The 20,388-nt window shown below is 43.5% G+C and overlaps 1 protein-coding gene across 1 annotated transcript; it reads left to right on the plus strand.

The window, feature by feature from the left end:
* The first annotated feature begins 16,700 nt into the window (after positions 1-16,700).
* On the plus strand, positions 16,701-17,572 carry LOC123415998. The gene is made up of 2 exons (XM_045106770.1): positions 16,701-17,214; positions 17,301-17,572. The coding sequence occupies exons 1-2, from the start codon at positions 16,701-16,703 to the stop codon at positions 17,513-17,515; spliced, it is 729 nt and encodes a 242-aa protein (XP_044962705.1). The 3' UTR covers positions 17,516-17,572.
* The last annotated feature ends 2,816 nt before the right edge of the window (positions 17,573-20,388 follow it).

Genomic DNA, 20,388 nt, shown 5'->3' on the forward strand with positions numbered 1-20,388 from the left:
TTGCTTGGAGCGTCTTGTATGTTAGGAGTCTTTTCTTTTTCTTGTGTCACAATCATCCTTGCTGCACACCTTTAGAGAGAGACATGCACTCATCATGATTTTGCTAGAATGCTCATAGTGCTTCACTTATATCTTTTGAGCTAGATAATTTCACTCTTTGTGCTTCACTTAGATCTTTTAGAGCACGGCGGTGCGTGACTTGGTAGTTGGTTTATGCTATGAAATTAGTTCCAAAGGTGATAGGTACCCAAAGAGGATACAAAAACCTCCATCTTCATGTGCATTGAGTAGAAAGAGAAGCCTTGATTCCTCTCAATTAGTTTTGAGATGTGGATTTGGTAATATTAAGAGCTATGTTAGTAGGGTGTTGTGAATCTAGAAATACTTGTGTTGAAGTTAGTGATTCCCATAGCATGCACGTATGGCGAACCGCTATGTTAGGAATTCGGAGCATAATTGATCTATTGATTGTCATCCTTTGTGTTGAGGTCGGGATCGCGCAATGGTTAACACCTACCAACCCTTCCCCTAGGAGTATGCGTTTAGCACTTTGTTTCGATTACTAATAAAAACTTTCACAACAATTATGTGAGTTCTTCATGACTAATGTGAGTCCATGGTATAGATGCACTTTCACCTTCCACCATTGCTAGCCTCTCTAGTGCCGCGCAATTTTTGCCGGTACACAAACCCACCATATGCCTTCCTCAAAACATCCACCTTACCTACCTACTATGGCATTTCCATAGCCATTCCGAGATATATTGCCATGCAACTCCCACCGTTCCGTCTCATGACTTGTGCCCTCACTCTCATATTGCCATTGCATGATCGTAAGATAGCTAGCAAAATGTTTCAACATCATACGCCAAGCTAGATCGTTGCACATCCCGGTACACTGCCGGAGGCATTTCCTATAGAGTAATTTCTAAACTTTGAGTTGTGAGTAAATAAAAGTGTGGTGATCATCATTATTAGAGCATTGTCCCATGTGAGGAAATAAAAAAAGAGCCCAAAGAGCCCAAATAAAAAAAATAAAAAAAGAGGCCTAAGAGCCCAAATAAAAAAAATAAAAAAAAGGAGAGAAGAAGAGAGAAGGGACAATGCTACTATCTTTTTACACACTTGTGCTTCCTAATAGCACCATGTTCTTCATGTTTGAGAGCCTCTCGTTTCGTCACACCATATGCTAGTGGGAATCTTCATTATATAACTTGGCTTGTATATTCCAATGATGGGCTTCCTCAAATTGCCCTAGGTCTTCGTGACCAAGCAAGTTGGATGCACACCCACTAGTTCTCCTTTTGAGCTTTCACATACATATAGCTCTAGTGCATCCTTTGTATGGCAATCCCTACTCATTCACATTGATATCTATTAATGGGCATCTCCATAGCCCTTTGATACGCCGAGTCAATGTGACCATCTCCTCTTTTTTGTCTCACAACCACCACCACACTCTATTCCACCTATAGTGCTATATCCATGGCTCACGCTCATGTATTGCGTGATAGTTATAAAAAGTTGGAGAAAGTAAGAGAGCGAAAACAATTACTTGGCGAATACCGGGGTTGTGCATGATTTACATTAGTTGCGTGAGGATGATGGAGCATAGCCAGACTATATGATTTTGTAGGGAAAACTTTCCTTGGACATGTTGTTTTGAAAGTTCATGATTACCTTGCTAGTTTGCTTGAAGTATTATTGTTTTCATGTCAATAGCAAACTACTGTTTTGAATCTTACGGATCTGAACATTCATGTCACACAAAATAAGTTGCAAAGGACAACTATGCTTGGTAGCATTCCACATCAAAAATTCAGTCTTTATCACTTCCCTACTCGAGGACGAGCAGGAGTTAAGCTTGGGGATGCTTGATACGTCTCCAACGTATCTATAATTTTTGATGGTTCCATGCTATTATCTTGTCAAACTTTGAATGTTTTGTATGCCTTTTATATCTTTTTTTTGAGACTAACTTATTAACTCTATGCCGAGTGCCAGTTCCTGTTTTTTCCATGTTTTTGACCCCTTTGAGAGGAGGATTTTAAACGGAGTCCAAACGGAACGAAACTGCCAAAAAGATTTTTACCAAAACAGAAGAAGATCGGGAAGCTTGAGAATCAGGGCAGTGGGCCACCAGGGACCCCACAAGCCCCCTAGTCGCGGCCAGGGGGGCCAGCGCCTCCCAGGCTTGTGGGCTCCCTGGGACACCTCTGCCCTAGGTCTTTCGCCTACAAATTCCCTAAAATCCGAGAAAAAATTAGGAGATCATCGAAAGTACTTTTCCGCTGCCGCAAGCTTCTGTCTCCGCAAGATCCCATCTGGGGCACGTTTTGGTGCCCTGCCAGAGTGGGGATTCGGATACGGAGGGCTTCTTCATCAACACCATGACCTCTCTGATGATGCGCGAATAGTTCACCATAGACCTGCGGGCCCAAAACCAAGCACTTCTCCCATTGCAAGAATCATAGATCAAGTTGGCCAAACAAAACTCACAACTCGAAGAGAATTACAAGGATATGAAATCATGCATATAAGAGATAAGAAGAAACTCAAATAAGATTCATAGATAATCTGATCATAAATCCACAATTCATCGGATCTCGACAAACACACCGCAAAGAAGATTACATCGGATAGATCTCCATGAAGATCATGGAGAACTTTGTATTGAAGATCCAAGAGAGAGAAGAAACCATCTAGCTACTAGATATGGACCCGAAGGTCTATGGTGAACTACTAATGCATCATCGGAGAGGTCATGGTATTGATGAAGAAGCCCTCCGTATCTGAATCCCCCCCTTGGGCAGGGCACCAGAACGAGCCCGAGATGGGATCTTGCGGAGACAGAAGCTTGCGGCGGCGAAAAAGTATTTTCGTGGATCTCTCTCGCAGTTTTTGAATTTTTCTGAATTTATAGGCGGAAGAGGTAGGGCAGACGAGCCACAGGGGGCCCATAAGCTTGCTAGGCGCCCCCCTAGCCGCGCCTAGGGGGCTTGTGGGGTCCCCTGGTGGCCCCTGCCTTGGTTCTAAAGTATCATGCGTATCTTCTGTTCCGGAAAAAATCTTTTCGGAAGTTTTATTCCGTTTGGACACCGTTTAAAATACTCCTCTGAAAAGGGTCAATAACACAGAAAAAACAGGAACTGGCACTTGGCACTGAGTTAATAAGTTAGTCCCAAAAAATATATAAAAGGCATACAAAACATCCAAAGTTTGACAAGATAATAGCATGGAACCATAAAAAATTATAGATACATTGGAGACGTATCAAGATGTCATCAAGGTGCACGTGTGCTAAACGCGGAGGTGTCATCCGTTCGGCGTTTGATCTGGATGGATCATGATTGGATTTTGAATATGTACTATTACATCAACCACATTTTTAAAGCTTCTGCTTAGCGATATACAAGGGTATGTAGACAAACTCTCCCTCTCGTAGTTGTGCATCTTCATGGATATATCTTGCATGTGCGTAGGAATTTTTTTGTTTCCCATGCAACGTTCCCCATTAGTGGCATCATGAGCTAGGTTTATGCGTACATGATATGGACGAGTAGAACACAAAGAAGTTGTGGACGTTGATGTTCAGATTGCTAACCTCCTTTGTCTTATCTTGATTTGACGGTAGTGTGGGATGAAGCAGTTCAAACCAACCATACTTGTCCTCGCACAAGAGACCAGTTCCACCGACTAACATGCAACTTGTTTGCATAAAGGTGGCTGGCGGGTGTCTGTCTCTCCCACTTTAGTTGAATTGGATTCGATGAACGTTGTCCTTGTATAAGGTTAAAAGGCAACTTGATTATCATTGTTGTAGATTTTGCGTAGGTAAGAACGGTTCTTGCTAGTTGCCCATAATAGCCACATACAACATGCAACAACAAAGTAGAGGGCGTCTAATTTGTTTTTGCAGGAATGATGTGATGTGATATGGCCAAGACATGATATGATATATGTCATGTATGAGATGATAATATTTTGCCATAATTATCACGACTTGCATGCCGATGATTACGACAACAAACATGAGCCATAGGGTTGTCTTTAATTTATTTTATGCCGTTTGCTTTAGTTTATCGCTGACTTAGCAATAGTTGTAGAAGCAATAGTTGGCACGACAACAACATGGCGACATGATGATGGAGATCATGATGATGGAAATCATGGTGTCATGCCGGTGACGATGGATATCATGTTGGTGCTTTGAAGATGGAGATCGAAAGCACAAGATGATGATGGCCATATCATGTCACTTATTTGATTTGCATTGATGTTTATCTTTATATGCATCTTCTTTTGGTTAGGACAACAATAGCATTACAAGTTGACCCCTCACTTAATTTCAAGACAAAATTGTTCTCCCCAAGTATGCGCCATTGTGAAAGTTCATCGTTTCAAAGAACCTCATGATTATTGAGTGTGATAGACTCTTCTTCACATACAACGGGTGTAAGCCAGTTTTGCACATGCAGAATACTTGGGTTAAACTTGACGAGCCTAGCATGTATGAACATGGCCTCAGAACACAGGAGACCGAAATGTTAAACATGAGTCATGTAGTAGATATGATTAACATGGAGATGTTCACCATTGGAACTACCTCATCTCACATGATGATCGGACTTGGGTTGGCGGATTTAGATCATGTCACACTTAGACAACCTAAGGGATGTTTATTTGAGAGGGAGTTCTTTAGTAATATGATTATCTGAACTCATTATCACGAACTTAGTCTGGAATTGTCTTTGAAAACTATGTTGTAGATCAATGGCTTGCGTAGTAGCTCCCTCAAATTTTAATGTGTTCCAAGAGAAAGCTAAGCTAAAACATGATGGAAGTAACTATAGGCACTGGGTCCATAATCTAAGGATTATCCTCATGGCATCACAAAAGGCTTATGTCCTTGATGGACTGCTTGGTGCGCCACCCTCTCCAGCATCGTGATACTTATGATCTGCATTGGGTTTTCCGTGAAGAGGAACGAGTAATTGCACCATAATACATGTAAGTATTTCCCTCGGTTAAGAAACCAAGATTTATTGAACCAATAGGAATATCAATCCTCGACCGTCTTCAATGGATGCACATAAAAGAGCAAAATTTGCACCCAACCCGGGCAAGAGGGTTGTCAATCCCCTTGATCTCGTTATTTGCAAGAAAATGAGGTGTGTACATAATTGCAGAGAATTGTAAACTGCAAAAATAAAGTACAAACAAATAAGAACAACGAGGAAATTATAAGTTTTGTGAATATATAAGTGAATAGACTCGGGGGCCATACTATTCTCTAGTGTCATCTCTCATGAAAGCAACATATGGTGGGTAAACAAATTACTGTTGGGCAATTGACACAAAAGTGGATAGTTATGCCATTTTCACGGCAATGATCATGTGTATATAGGCATCACGTCCATAAGCAAATAGGATGACTCATGCCTACACCTACTACTACTAATCCACTTAAGAGTGCTTCTATCCTTCCATCTCTACGTATTGAGTTCATGACAAACAGAGTAATGTTTGGAGAACGATGACAATGATGTAGGCAAAGCAAACTCAAGCAATATGAATAAATCAGATCATTTTATCCTTAGTGAAAACAACACAAAGACACACTTGTCCCCTTGTGTCACTGGGATATAGAAACTCATCAGGTTGAACCCACTACAACGCACCCCTCTCACTAAAGAAATACAAAACTATTTGGCCAAAGCAATTCAATAGATCATAGAGAACTATGAAGCTATGATGAACATGCAAATAAGAATCATAAAACTAAGATAAGACTCAAATAATTCTCATGAATAATCTGAAGAAAAACCCACAATTCATCGAATTCCAACAAACACATCATACAAAATAATTACATCGGATAGATCAAAGCGAAGATGCGATGATCATTGTATTGAAGATAAAGAGAGATAGACATCTAGGTACTATCTACGGGCATGTAGATCTGTAGTGAACTAATCACACATCATCACGAGGGCAACAAGGTTGATGAAGAGTCCCTCCTTGATTGATCCCCCTCCGATGGGGTGCCGGAACGGAGCTCCAGATGGGATCACCGTGGAATAGAGACTTTCGACAGCACAAAAAGTGTTTCTCTCTTATATTTAATGTTTTTTGTAATATATGTGAATTTATAGGCTAGAGAACAGAGGTAGAGGGGCCACGAGAGAGGGATGAGCCATCAGGGCGCGCCGACCCCTCAGTCGCGCCCTGTTGGCTTGTGTCTCCCTCGTCTGTGTTCCGGACTTCTCCCGAGGCTTCCAGGTCTTCTTTTGGTCCCAAAAAATCATAAAAATAATTATATCAATGGTCTCCCCGATAACCCACAAGTATAGGGGATCGCAACAGTTTTCGAGGATAGAGTATTCAACCCAAATTTATTGATTTGACATAAGGGGAAGCCAAACAATATTCTCAAGTCTTAGTAGTTGAGTTGTCAATTCAACCACACGTGAAAGACTTAGTATGTGCAGAAAAGTATCAGTAGCAGAGTAGTGTGATAGCAACAGTAACCAGTAACAGTAGCAACAGTAACCAGTAGTAGCAAAGTGACAGCAGTAGCAGCAAAGTAACATCACTAGCAACACAGTAACAGTAGCAGCAGTGAGAGCAGTAGCAGCAAAGTAACATAGCAAGGACCAGTAGGAAAAACTCGTAGGCATTGGATCGGTGATGGATGATTATGCCAGATGCTATTCATCATGCAACAGTTATAACACAGAGAGATATGTAACTAGCTCCAGTTCGTCAATGTAATGTAGGCATGTATTCCATATATAGTCATACGTGCTTAGGGAAAAGAAGTTGCATGACATCTATTATCCATCCCTCCCATGGCAGCGGGGTCCTAATGGAAACTACGGGATATTAAGGTTCTCCTTTTAATAAAGAACCGGACCAACGCATTAACACTTAGTGAATACATGAACTCCTCATACTATGGTCATCTCCGGGAGTGGTTCCGGCTATTGTCACTCCGGGGTTGCCGGGTCATAACACATAGTAGGTGACTACAACTTGCAAGATAGGATCAAGAACTCACATATATTGACGAGAACATAATAGGTTCAGATCTGAAATCATGGCACTCGGGCCCTAGTGACAAGCATTAAGCATGGCAAAGTAGTAGCAACATCAATCTCAGAACATAGTGGATACTAGGGATCAATCCCCGTCAAAACTAACTCGATTACATGATAGATCTCATCCAACCCATCACCGTCCAGCAAGCCTACGATGAGATTACTCACGAACTGTGAAGAGCATCATGGAATTGGCGATGAAGGAAGGTTGCTGATGACGATGGCGATGATCTCCCCTCTCCGGAGCCCAGAACGGACTCCAGATCTGCCCTCCAGAGGAAGAACAGGAGGTGGCGGCGCCTCCGTATCGTAAAACGCGATGAACTCTTCTCCTTGATTTTTTTCGGACGAAAGAGGCTAAATTGAGCTGAGATTGCAGGCGGTGGAGCTTTGTGGGCCCCACAAGCCTGCGAGGCGCGGCCAAGGGGGCCGCGTCTAGTGGGTTGTGGGCTCCACGCTCCACTTCCTCCGCTAATTCTTGTGCCAGTATTTTTTATATATTCCACAAAAATTCTCCGTAAATTTCCAGGTCATTCCGAGAACTTTATTTCTGTGCAAAAAGAACACCATGGCAATTCTGTTGAAAATAGCGTTAGTCCGGGTTAGTTTCATTCAAATCATGCAAATTAGAGTCCAAAACAAGGGCAAAAGAGTTTGGAAAAGTAGATACGATGGAGACGTATCAACTCCCCCAAGCTTAAAACCTTGCTTGTCTTCAAGCAATTCAGTTGACAAACTGAAAGAGACAAAAGAAAAACTTTTATGAACTCTGTTTGATCTTGTTGTTGCAACTATGTCTAACTCATATCCAGAATTTCAGCAAAATCACAAGCTAACCACATAAGCAAATAACATCTAGGTCTCACGGTAAACTCATATCAATTGCATAATCAACTAGTGAGCAAATAATAATAAGTTTCAAACGTCAACACTTCAATAAAAACAATCATGAAGCAGTACGAGCAGATGGTATCTCGCTAGCTCTTTCTGAGACCGCAAAACATAAATGCAGAGCACCTTCAAAGACCAAGGGCTAACTAAACATTGTAATTCATGGTCATACTCAATCAAAGTTAAAAGCAAAGCATAAAAATGACAGAGGTGCTCTCTAATTGGTGCTTTTGTAAGAAGAGGATGGCTCAACAGGAGCATAAATAGACAGGCCCTTCGCAGAGGGAAGCATTGATTTGCAGAGGTGCCACAGCTCAAGCTTTGAAAATAGAGATAATAATTTTGGGTGGCATGCTTTCATTGTCAACGCAATGACCAAGAGTTTTCACCATCTTCCACGCTACACATGCTATAGGCGGTTCCCAAACATAAAAGTAAAGTTTTGACCCCCCCCCACCATCGATCAATCACGCTCCACGACTAGCCGAATACTCGGGTGCCGTCCATACCAACATCAATCCAGGGGGAGTTTTGTTTGCAATTATCTTTTCGATTTGAGCATGGAACTGGGCATCCCAATTACCGGCCCCTTTCTAGTGAATGATAGTGAATAAACACATATCGAGGATAACACGCCTAGCATGGAAGATGCTGATCGTCCCTTTTCGCCACATGAGCGGTTCGGGCATGCAAAACAGATTATTTCTTGAATGTTTAGAGAGTGGCACATGCAAATTTACTTGGAACGGCAGGTAGATACCGCATATAGGTATGTATTGTGGACTCATATGGAACAACTTTGGGTTTATGGAAGTGGATGCACAAGCAGTATTCTCACTTAGTACAAGTGAAGGCTAGCAAAAGACTGGGAAGCGACCAACTAGAGAGCGACAACAGTCGTCAAAATGCATTGAGATTAACCAACATTGAGTGCAAGCATGAGTAGGACATAAATCACCATGAACATGAATATCATAGAGGCTATGTTGATTTTGTTTCAACTACACGCGTGAACATGCGCCAAGTCAAGCCACTTGAATCATTCAAAGGAGGATACCATCCTATCATACTACATCATAGTCATCTCAAAATTCATGTTGGCATCCAAGACAAACCATTATAAGCTCCTAGCTAATTAAGCATGGCATCATAAACTATGATCTCTAAGTTGTCATTGCAAACATGTTTCTCTCACAACAAAGTTGAATCAGGAACGATGAGCTAGTCATATTTACAAAAACAAAATAGATCGAGTTCATACCAACTTTTCCAGGCTCAGTCACTTCATCATATATCGTCATTATTGCCTTTCACTTGCACGACCGAACGATGTGAACAATAATAAGAGTGCTCGTGCATTGGACTAAGCTGGAATCTGCAAGAAAACACAAAGGAGAAGACAAAGTAATATGGCTCTTTGACAGATAAACAGATATGCATGCGAGAGCCACTAAACATTGTAACCATGGTCTTCTACCTTGACCCAAAGAAAAACAAAAACTATTTACACGGGAAAGCTCCCAACAAGCAAAAGAAGAACAAGAAAATATTTTTGGGTATTCTCAAACTAGACAAACACACGAAAAGAAAACGAGAGGAAGAAATAAACTAGCATGGATGATACAGTGGCAAAGTGTGAACACCGACTAACAAAGTGAAAGCGTAAGCAAGAATATAAAGTCGGTGAGAAACACGTACTCCCCCAAGCTTAGGCTTTTGGCCTAAGTTGGTCTACTCCCAAGGAGGGAAATAACCGTCTCCGGGGTACTCCGGAGTGGACTGAGGATGCCACTGCTGTGTGAGCTCCTCTGGCTCCCACTGATAAACTGGCGTCTGGTACTCGACTGGTAGCTCGGGCACGGGCACCTGTTGTTGGGCTATGCCCCAATATGCGTAGATGTCCGAGGGCATAATAATGTACATGCATGTATGAAGATTGAACAAAGAAGGATCAGGCAAGGTAATAGTCTCACGAGTACCCTGACTAAATACAAGGTTATAAATCATCATTCTATTTATATCTCTATCAAGAAAGTCATGGCGAACCATGCTATCATAATCTAGATATCTCTCGGGAAGAAGAATCTCTTCTTCCTCGTCCAGTCTAATAGGTATCTCAAAATGTCTAGGAAGACGGGTAGCTAGCATAGATACCTCCATAGATAACGCCTTTAGAACGGTTTGTGTTCAACCGTTGAGCTACTATAGGGCCCAAGCTATAAGTTTTATCATTATAAAGGGCTTCGGGCAAGACCGCAAGATCTGGGGAGCTAAGGGATCCATCTTTCCCACGACCAATCAAACATTTTCCCACGAATAATGAGAAGATGAGAAGTACCGAAGCACGGGAAAATGTATGCTAGCAACTCTAGCGCAAGACACTCCTCTCTCTTATCCTACAGCAATAGTATCTATGAAAGCCTCCAAGTCCCGTGGACGAGGTTCATGAATATCCCCAACATAAGGTAATTTTCAAACATTGCAAAAATCCTGAAGTGACAAGCGTCGGGGGATATCATATAATTTGAACTCAACCATAGGAGGATTCTTCCTTGGATAGAAGTTAAAGCTTTGCATGAAAATATTAGTGATGAGGAGGTATTGCGGACACTTATCTTCAACGGCGGTGGTAAGGCCTGCGTTCTCCACAAAGTGATAAAAGTCCTCATAAAGTCCGTCGGCGCGTAAGAACACATCGCTTGGTCATTCGCACACTCGAACTTCTGCAACTCGGGGGCCGGATACTTGGGTTTCTTCTTCTCATTCCCATCATCCTTGAGGTCACGGCTTGAAGAGCCTCTAAAGAACCTCCTCATCTTTTCCCTTTTCTATCTGTGAAAATTTCTGAAATTTTAGTGACTCTAAGGAAAAGTGGACAAGGCCCAAGAAAACTCATAGCAACTACTCCAACAAGTGCCTAGAGGCCATATTACGCATCAAAACTACTTGGGACCAGCTAAAATTAGCAATCAAAGCTCAAGAACAGGGTCACCAAGGCAGCAAAAATACGCGAAGTATAAGGCACTAGAGCAAAAACTAATTGGACCAATGGAGGAGTCACTTACCAAGGAGTAATTTCCCCAAAACATCTTGGTGAATGGTGCTTTGCACAAGGAGATCGAAAATCCCAGCAAGAAGAGCAAGAACACGGGTTTGAGCTGCGAAATGATTTTTTCTGGAGGTAGGACAAGCAGATGGGAGCTAGAATAAGTGGAGGGGTGCACGTGGGCCCCACAAGCCTGGGTGGCGCGGCCAGGGGTGCCCGCCTCCACGGCTTATGGCCCACTCGTGCAGTTCCCTCACTAGCTCTTCGTCTCAGTATTTTTCAAAAAAATCCAGAAAAAATCATACTTGATTTTCAGGGCGTTCGGAGAAATTTTATTTTCGGGGTACTTTTCTACGGGACGCTAAGACAGAAAATAGGGAAAACTAAACTAAATCTATAATTTTTCTTCCAAGCAACCAAAGGTGAAAGCTTGGAACAGAGGTTTGTGACTCCTCGATTCATCCATCTCATGGTCATCGAAAGAAATCCGTCAATGAGATTGATCAAGTCTCCTTGACAAACTTTATCGAATCGCAAAAGAAGACGGAGAATTTCCGAATAACCACTAGGTTACCTCAATGGGGATGTGGATATCCCCAACAAGCAAATCATACTTCATTTTAACAGGAGGAATAGGGCATTCAAAGCTCCCAATAAGAATCGATGAAGTTTTTTCGATAGCATTGATGCAATGTACTCGATATTGTTTCTTTGGAAAGTGCACCGTATGCTCATTACCGTTGACATGGAAAGTGACATTGCCTTTGTTGCAATCAATAACAGCCCCTGCAGTGTTTAAAAAGGGTCTTCCAAGGATGACCGCCATGGCATCGTCCTCGGGAATATCCAGAATAACAAAGTGTGTTAAGATAATAACGTTAGCAACCACAACAGGCACATCCTCGCAAATGTCGATAGGGAAAAGAGTTGATTTGACGGCCATTTGCAGAGAGATTTCAGTGGGTTTCAACTTATCCAGTTCAAGCCTACGATAAAGAGAGAGAGGCATAACACTAACACCAGCTCCAAGGTCGCATAAAGCAGTTCTAACGTAGTTTCCTTTAGTGGAGCAAGGTATAGTGGGCACTCCGGGATCACCTAGTTTCTTAGGAGTTCCACCCTTGAAGGTATAATTAGGAAGCATGGTGGAAATCTCAACCTCAGGTATCCTCCTCTTATTAGTCACAATATCCTTCATGTACTTAGCATACGGAGACATTTTGAGCATATCTGTCAAACGCATTTGCAGAAAGATAGGTCTAATCATTTCAACAAATCGCTCAAAATCCTCATCATCCTTTTTGTTGGATGGTTTGGGAGGAAAGGGCATGGGTTTCTGAACCCATGGTCCCCTTTCTTTACCATGCTTCCTAGCAGCAAAGTCGTTCTTGCCGTATCTCTTATTCTTAGGTTGTGGGTTATCAAGATCAACAGGTTTAATCTCCACATCCTTATCATTGCTCGGTTGAGCATCATCATGAACATCACTATTGATATTATCATTAGGCTCATGTTCATCACCAGATTGTGTTTCGTCATCAGAGACAAAGACATCGTTTGGATTCTCAGGTGTAACAGGGTTGCTAGCGTGCAAGTTCCTATCATCTTTCTTTTTCTTCCTAGGATGACTAGGTGCATTAGTGCTAACTCCTTGAGAATCTTGCTCAATTCTCTTAGAATGACCCTCAGGATACAAAGGTTCCTGGGTCATTCTACAGCCTCTAGTGACGACTCTAACAGAATTGTCATTCATCTCATTGAGCAAGTCATTCTGAGCCTTAAGTACTTGTTCTACTTGAGTAGTAACCATAGAGGCATGTTTACTCAGGAGCTTAAGATCATTGACATTTCTGTCCACGCAAGCACTTAAATGACTAAGCATGCGATCATTCTGTTCCAATTGTCTGCTAACATAATCATTGAAACTCTGTTGTTTGGCAACAAAGTTATCAAATTCATCCACGCATAAGCTAGCAGGTTTATCAAAAGGAATATCACTCTCATTGAATCTACGAAGAGAATTTACCTCTACTACGTGTATCGGGTTATCAAGACCATGGATCTCTTCGATAGGTGGTAGATTTTTGACATCTTTAGATTTAATGCCTTTCTCTTTCATAGATTTCTTAGCTTCTTGCATATCTTCAGGACTGGGGAATAGGATACCTCTTTTCTTAGGAGTTGGCTTTGGAGGTGGTTGGGGAATAGTCCAAGCATTCTCATTGCACAAGATATTATTCAATAGGATCTCAGCTTGTTCTACAGTTCGTTCCCTATAAACACAACTGGCACAACTATCTAGGTGGTCCTTAGAAGCATCAGTTAGTCCATTATAGAAGATATCAAGTATTTCATTCTTCTCAAGAGGGTGATCAGGCAAAGCATTCAGTAGCTGGACGAGCCTCCCCCAAGCTTGTGGGAGACTCTCTTGTTCAACCTGCGCAAAGTTGTATATTTCGTGTAAGGCAGCTTGCTTCTTATGGGCAGGGAAATATTTTTCAGAGAAGTAGTAGATCATATCCTGGGGGTTACGCACACAACCAGGAGAAAGAGAAGTGAACCAGGTCTTAGCATCATCCTTTAGCGAGAAGGAAACAACCTAAGGATATAGTAGTGGCGGATCTTTTCCTCACTAGTGAATAGGGTGGCTATATCGTGTAGTTTGGTAAGATGGTCTACAACTGTTTCAGACTCATAACCGTGAAAAGGATCAGATTCGACCAGAGTGATTAACTCAGGGCCGACAGAGAATTCATAATCCTTATCGGTCACGAAGATAGGCGAAGTAGCAAACTTCGGGTCGTATTTCATCCTAGCGTTCAGAGATTTTTCTTTCCACTTGCATAGTAATTTATCAACATCATAGGTATCCTTACACGCAAGAAAGTCCTCAGCTATCTCTCCCTCCATAACATAACACTCAGGCATATCAAGCAATTCATATCTAGGAGAGCTAGTTCTAACAGGCAAAATAGCAGGTTTTACTTCAATAGTATCAACAGTTTCAGAAGTATCATCACATCTAGCAGCAACTCTAGCAATTTGTGCATCAAGGAATGCACCAAGTGGCAAAGCAGTATCAAGCATAGCATCATCATAAGCATCATGGGCACCAGAAGTAGCATCATCAAGCACGGGCGACACATCAAAATTTCTAGCAGGAGGTGGTGTCGCAAACTTACTCATAACTGAAGGTGAATCAAGTGCAGAGCTAGATGGCAGTTCCTTACCTGTCCTCGTAGTTGAGGGAAAGACTTTAGTTCTTGGATCTTTTTGATTCCTCATAGTGACCAGCAGACGTAAATCCCAAGTGACTCAGAGAATATAGTTGTGCCTCCCCGGTAACGGTGCCAGAAAAAGGTCTTGATAACCCACAAGTATAGGGGAACGCAACAGTTTTCGAGGGTAGAGTATTCAACCCAAATTTATTGATTTGACACAAGGGGAAGCCAAAGAATATTCTCAAGTATTAGCAATTGAGTTGTCAATTCAACCACACCTGAAAGACTTAGTATCTGCAGAAAAGTATCAGTAGCAGAGTAGTGTGATAGCAAGAGTAGCAACAGTAACTAGTAGCAGCGAAGTGACAGCAGTAGCAGCAAAGTAACAACAGTAGCAACAGAGTAATAGTAGCAGCAGTGACAGCAGTAGCAACAAAGTAACGTAGCAATGACCAGTAGGAAAAACTCATAGGTATTGGATCGGTGATGGATGATTATGCCAGATGCTATTCATCATGCAACAGTTATAACACAGAGAGATATGTAACTAGCTCCAGTTCGTCAATGTAATGTACGCATGTATTCCGTATATAGTCATACGTGCTTAGGGGAAAGAACTTGCATGCCATCTATTGTCCATCCCTCCCGTGGCAGCGGGGTCCTAATGGAAACTATGGGATATTAAGGTTCTCCTTTTAATAAAGAACCGCACCAACGCATTAACACTTAGTGAATACATGAACTCCTCATACTATGCTCATCTCCGGAAGTGGTTCCGGCTATTGTCACTCCGGGGTTGCCGGGTCTTAACACATAGTAGGTGACTACAACTTGCAAGATAGGATCAAGAACTCACATATATTGACGAGAACATAATAGGTTCAGATCTTAAATCATGGCACTCGGGCCCTAGTGACAAGCATTAAGCATGGCAAAGTAGTAGCAACATCAATCTCACAACATAGTGGATACTAGGGATCAATCCCCGTCAAAACTAACTCGATTACATGATAGATCTCATCCAACCCATCATCGTCCAGCAAGCCTACGATGAAATAACTCACGAATGGTGAAGAACATCATGGAATTGGCAATGAAGGAAGGTTGGTGATGACGATGGCGACGATCTCCTCTCTCCGAAGCCCAGAACGGACTCTAGATCTTCCCTACAGAGGAAGAACAGGAGGTGGCGGCACCTTCGTATCGTAAAATGCGATGAACTCTTCTCCTTGATTTTTTTCCGGACGAAAGGGGCTAAATAGAGCTGAGATTGGAGGCGGTGGAGCTTTGTGGGCCCCACAAGCCTGCGAGGCGCGGCTAGGGGGGCGCGCCTGGTGGGCTTGTGGGCTCCACGCTCCACTTCCTCCGTTGATTCTTACGCCAGTATTTTTTATATATTCCACAAAAATTCTTCATAAATTTCCAGGTCATTCCAAGAACTTTTATTTCTGCGCAAAAACAACACCATGGCAATTCTGCTGAAAACAGCGTTAGTCCGGGTTAGTTCCATTCAAATCATGCATATTAGAGGCCAAAACAAGGGCAAAAGAGTTTGGAAAAGTAGATACGATGGAGATGTATCACTCCCTCGTGTGCCCAACTCTACTTCTGCTGACGACACTACGCGTCTAGTGGTAACGATGTGTGATCCGTCTCTGTAGCATGTTCTTGGTTGTTCTGTGCGTAGAATTTTTTTCTATTGGAGTCGATGCACCTACGTAGAACCCAACAATAATTATATCAATGCGAATAAGCTTTACCACTGTAGCGAATCCACAAGTGATTCAAATCCTATGAAAGTTGAAACAAACAAGGAATTATATAAATGCAAATCAGCTTTGTCACTCCAGCGAATCCACAAGTGATTCGAATCCAATGAAAGACGAAACAAAGAAGGAATTATACCAATGCGAATAAGGTTTGTCAGTGAAGCAAAGCCGCACGTAATTTGAATCCCATGAAAAACGAAACAAATAAAGAATAATATCAGTGCGAATAAGCTTTGCCACTTCAGCGAATCTGCAGGTGATTCGAATCTTATGAAAGCTTAAACAAACAAGTAAGCATATCAATGGGAATAAGCTTTGCCATTGCAGTGAATCCACATGTGGTTCAAATCCTATGAAACCTGGAAAAAATAAGGGACTATATCAATGCGGATCAGCTTGCCACTCCAGCAAAGCCTCACGTGATTCAAATCCTTTGAAAACTAAAACAAAGAAGGGATTATATCAATCTCCTCTAATAATAAACCACGGATCGCTTGTGCCGTACGTCGCGGCTGTTTTGCAAAAAAGTCCTTCTGTTTTCGGCTATTCAACCCGCGGTCCCTCTTTAAGTGGTATCTGAGAAAACGTTTCAGTTTTGCAAATTAACCCCTGCGTTTTGCGAGAATCCCACCCGCACTCCTTTGTTCTATCTTCTCCAGTAGGCATCGCGCAGATGGAGGAGGCCGTCGCCGCCGGCAGGACGCTCAGCCAGGAGCAGAAGGACGTGATGCGCTCCAAGCCCACCCTCGCCGCCGTCATCGACGAGCTCGAGCGCCTCCACGCCCCGCTCGTCGTCGCCGTCGCCGAGGAGGTCTCCGCCTCCGTCCCCCCTGCCCCCGCCTCGTCCGCCTCGGGCTCCGATTCGTCCGTCCAGGACCTCCTCGCGCTCGTCTACTTCGGCGCCCTCTTCAACGTCAAGCCGCAGAGCGACTTCATCGCCACCATGGCCGCGCGCGAGCACGAGCGGAGCAGCTGCATCACCTACGACTGCGTCGGGGACGACGCCGTGGACCTGCTCGTGGAGGGCGACCTCGACGTCGTATCCGCTGTGGCCGCCCTCGTCGCGGCTTGCCCTGCTTCCGCGGTCGACGTCTCCCACCGCGACGCGCTCCAGGCCTGTGCGCACCATGCCCGCTTATGGCTCGCCCGTGCCGACGAGCCCATCCACCCTGGCTCCTCTGTTACTTGTGAGTGATGTTGATGTAGTAGTAGATTTGTTGCTTGGTTTGGTTGGAAGTGATTGCTGACTGAAACCTGTGCCTTTTGGCTGTAGATGCTGCGGTGAGGGCTAAGCTGGACAAGATCATGGCATCAGACTACTACACAGCAGCTGCAGTTGGAGGCTATGGAGCTGAAGGTGTGCAGGCACACGAGAGTATGGCTGCCTCACCAGAGGCATCAGCAGTGGAGGAGAACCTAGCTGCTGAAGGCCACAAGGTGAAATCGCAAACTTCATTTCTTTTCTTGCATAATTTAATTCATGCTTAGCATGGTGCAGTTTATCGTTGCCGTGAGACTGTGTTATGATATTTGTCAAAGATTTATGCGCACAATGCTCCTGAGATTGAGTGAGGAGAGAAAATGGAGGCGACGGCGCTGGGGTATGTGTTTCTTTAGATGTGTGCTGGGAATAAAGAATGAAAAAAGGCTTTGTCCGTTGTTGCAGAGTCTATCAACGTGGATGGGCCATTGGGCTTACTTAACTAATACAGTGTAGTTCGGCACTTCGGTCATTAGGTTACAACGACCGGACTCACCGATGTAATTTTGGTTTCTGCCAATCACTAACCGAATGAACAACCGAAGCGTCGGTCCTCGGTTTTTTCGGCTTCGGTCCCAGTTATTTCGGCTCCGGTCTTCGGTTCTCGATTTTTATGCCCACCCCTATTCTCCGGTGGCAGAGAAGGTGGAAGGGGGAATAACTTCTGCTGGGCTCGTCGGCGAGCGTGTTGCTTCACGACGGGGAGGACAGTGGGCGTTGTGTGCTTACAGGGGGGCGGGTAGGCCGAAGGCAGAGCTCCTAGATCCTGCTACTACCATCTCCTCCCGTGCGAAGCCACTCAGGGCCGTCGCCTAGCCCGGCTACAATGGATTCCTCGCCACCCACCACATCCCCTTCCTCCCGGTCGGCGCCGCCACGCCTCCTCTTTCTCCTGGCCGTTCCTCCTCTTCTCCACCCTGTCCACCATCCTTCCCCCGTCGTGCGCTCCACATCTCCCCCCCCCCATGCTTCTGCCCAGACCCCGCCACCTACCGCCTCAAGCGGCGGCCAACCCTCGCACTCCAGAACACTCCACCGTGGCCTCGCGGATCTAACCAGCCACGGAACAAAACGCGACGATGTCAGGCACTAGGGCGTGACAGACGAGCCACCGCCGAATCGAGGCATGGACCTGCTCCTACCCCGCCTCAGATCCGGCTGCCCGTGACCCGGCACCGCCACCGTCCATATGGTGGGCATGTGGTGGACAGAGGAAGGAGGGAGTGTGCTCCCCGACGTCCCACCTGCAAGATCCATGGTGGAGGATGTCGACCAACACCACCACAAGCTTCCAATCCGCCTCCCGAGAGTTCTGTTCTTTGATGCTGACATCTTGTACGACTCTCCTTCCCACCAGCAAGCCACTGGACTTCAACTTCTTCTCCTACATACTACATGAAGAAAATGTCGCTTCAGCTCTTGGTGTACTCTTGTGTAGATTTTCCTAGAGCAATATTACTTACATTCAGTTTTGTGTCGTCATGGAAATTAAGAGGGCCGTCTCGTGACACCACAACGTCTTCATTCAGATCTTAATTGGAAAGCAAGAACCAAATTGTTTTTTAATTGCCTCTCCCTCCAGATTTTCCCATATCGCGAGATAGTGACCATGGCATCGTGAGGCTGATGCAGCAAACACAGAAGCAAAAGCTTGTGGAGAAGCCGTAACAATTTAAAACTTTGATTTTGTCAATTGCTTCCACTAGAATATCTATGCCTTCGAGCATGATTCTCAGCCGTTGCATTCTCCCGTTGCAACGCACGGGCTCTTTTGCTAGTATGAATAAGCTTTGCCATTGCAGCGAATCTACAGGTGATTCAAATCCTATGAAATCTGAAACAAATAAGGAATAATATCTATGCGAATAAGTTTTGCCATTACAGTGAATCCGCGGGTGATTTGAATCCTATGAAAACTGAAACAAATAAGGATTAATATCAATGCGAATAAGCTTTGCCACTCCAGCGAATCCGTAGGTGATTGGAATTCTATGAAAACTGAAACAAACAAGGAATTATACTAATGAGAATCAGCTTTGCCAGTGGAGCGAATCCGTAGGTGATTGGAATTCTATGAAAACTGAAACAAACAAGGAATTATACTAATGAGAATCAGCTTTGCCAGTGGAGCGAATCCGTAGGTGATTTGAATCCTATGAAAGATGAAATAAACAAGGAATTATATCAATGTGAATCAGCTTTGCCATTGGAACGAATTCTTACATGATTGGAATCCTATGAAAGCTGAAACAAACAAGGATTTGTATCAATGCGAATAAGCTTTGCCACTGCAGTGAATCCACGAGTGATTTGAAAGCTGAAACAAACAAGGAATTATATAAATGCAAAAATAGCTTTGCCACTCGAGCGAATCCGTAGGTGATTCGAATCCTATGAAAGCTGAAACAAACAAGGGTTTGTATCAATGCGAATAAGCTTTGCCATTGCAGTGAATCCACTAGTGATTTGAAAGCTGAAACAAACAAGGAATTATATAAATCCAAAAATAGCTTTGCCACTCGGGCGAATCCGTAGGTGATTCGAATCCTATGAAAGCTGAAACAAACAAGGGTTTGTATCAATGCGAATAAGCTTTGCCACTGCAGTGAATCCACTGGTGATTTGAAAGCTGAAACAAACAAGGAATTATATAAATCCAAAAATAGCTTTGCCACTCGGGCGAATCCGTAGGTGATTCGAATCCTATGAAAGCTGAAACAAACATGGATTTGTATCAATGCGAATAAGCTTTGCCACTGCAGTGAATCCACTCGTGATTTGAAAGCTGAAACAAACAAGGAATTATATCAATGCGAATCTGCTTTGCCATTGGAAAGAATCCTTACGTGATTGGAATCCTATGAAAGCTGAAACAAACAAGAAATTATATCAATGCGATTTGGATTCTATGAAAACTGAAACAAACAAGGAAATACATAACTTCGAATCAGCTTTGCTAGTGAGGTGAATCCGCATGTGATTCGAATATAACCAAAGCTGTAAGAAGCAAATAAGGAATTATATCAATGCGAAAGAGCTTTGGTAGTGAAACAATCCACACGTGGCTCGAGTGTTATCAAAACTGGTACAAACAAGCCCA

Source organism: Hordeum vulgare, chromosome 1H, assembly GCF_904849725.1.
Source record: "Hordeum vulgare subsp. vulgare chromosome 1H, MorexV3_pseudomolecules_assembly, whole genome shotgun sequence".
NCBI lineage: Eukaryota > Viridiplantae > Streptophyta > Magnoliopsida > Poales > Poaceae > Hordeum > Hordeum vulgare.

Coding starts and splice junctions, on each gene's coding strand:
- LOC123415998 (XM_045106770.1), top strand. CDS start 16,701: ATGGAGGAGGCCGTCGCCGCCGGCAGGACGCTCAGCCAGGAGCAGAAG. Junction 17,215..17,300: donor CCCTGGCTCCTCTGTTACTT/GTGAGTGATGTT, acceptor TTTTGGCTGTAG/ATGCTGCGGTGAGGGCTAAG.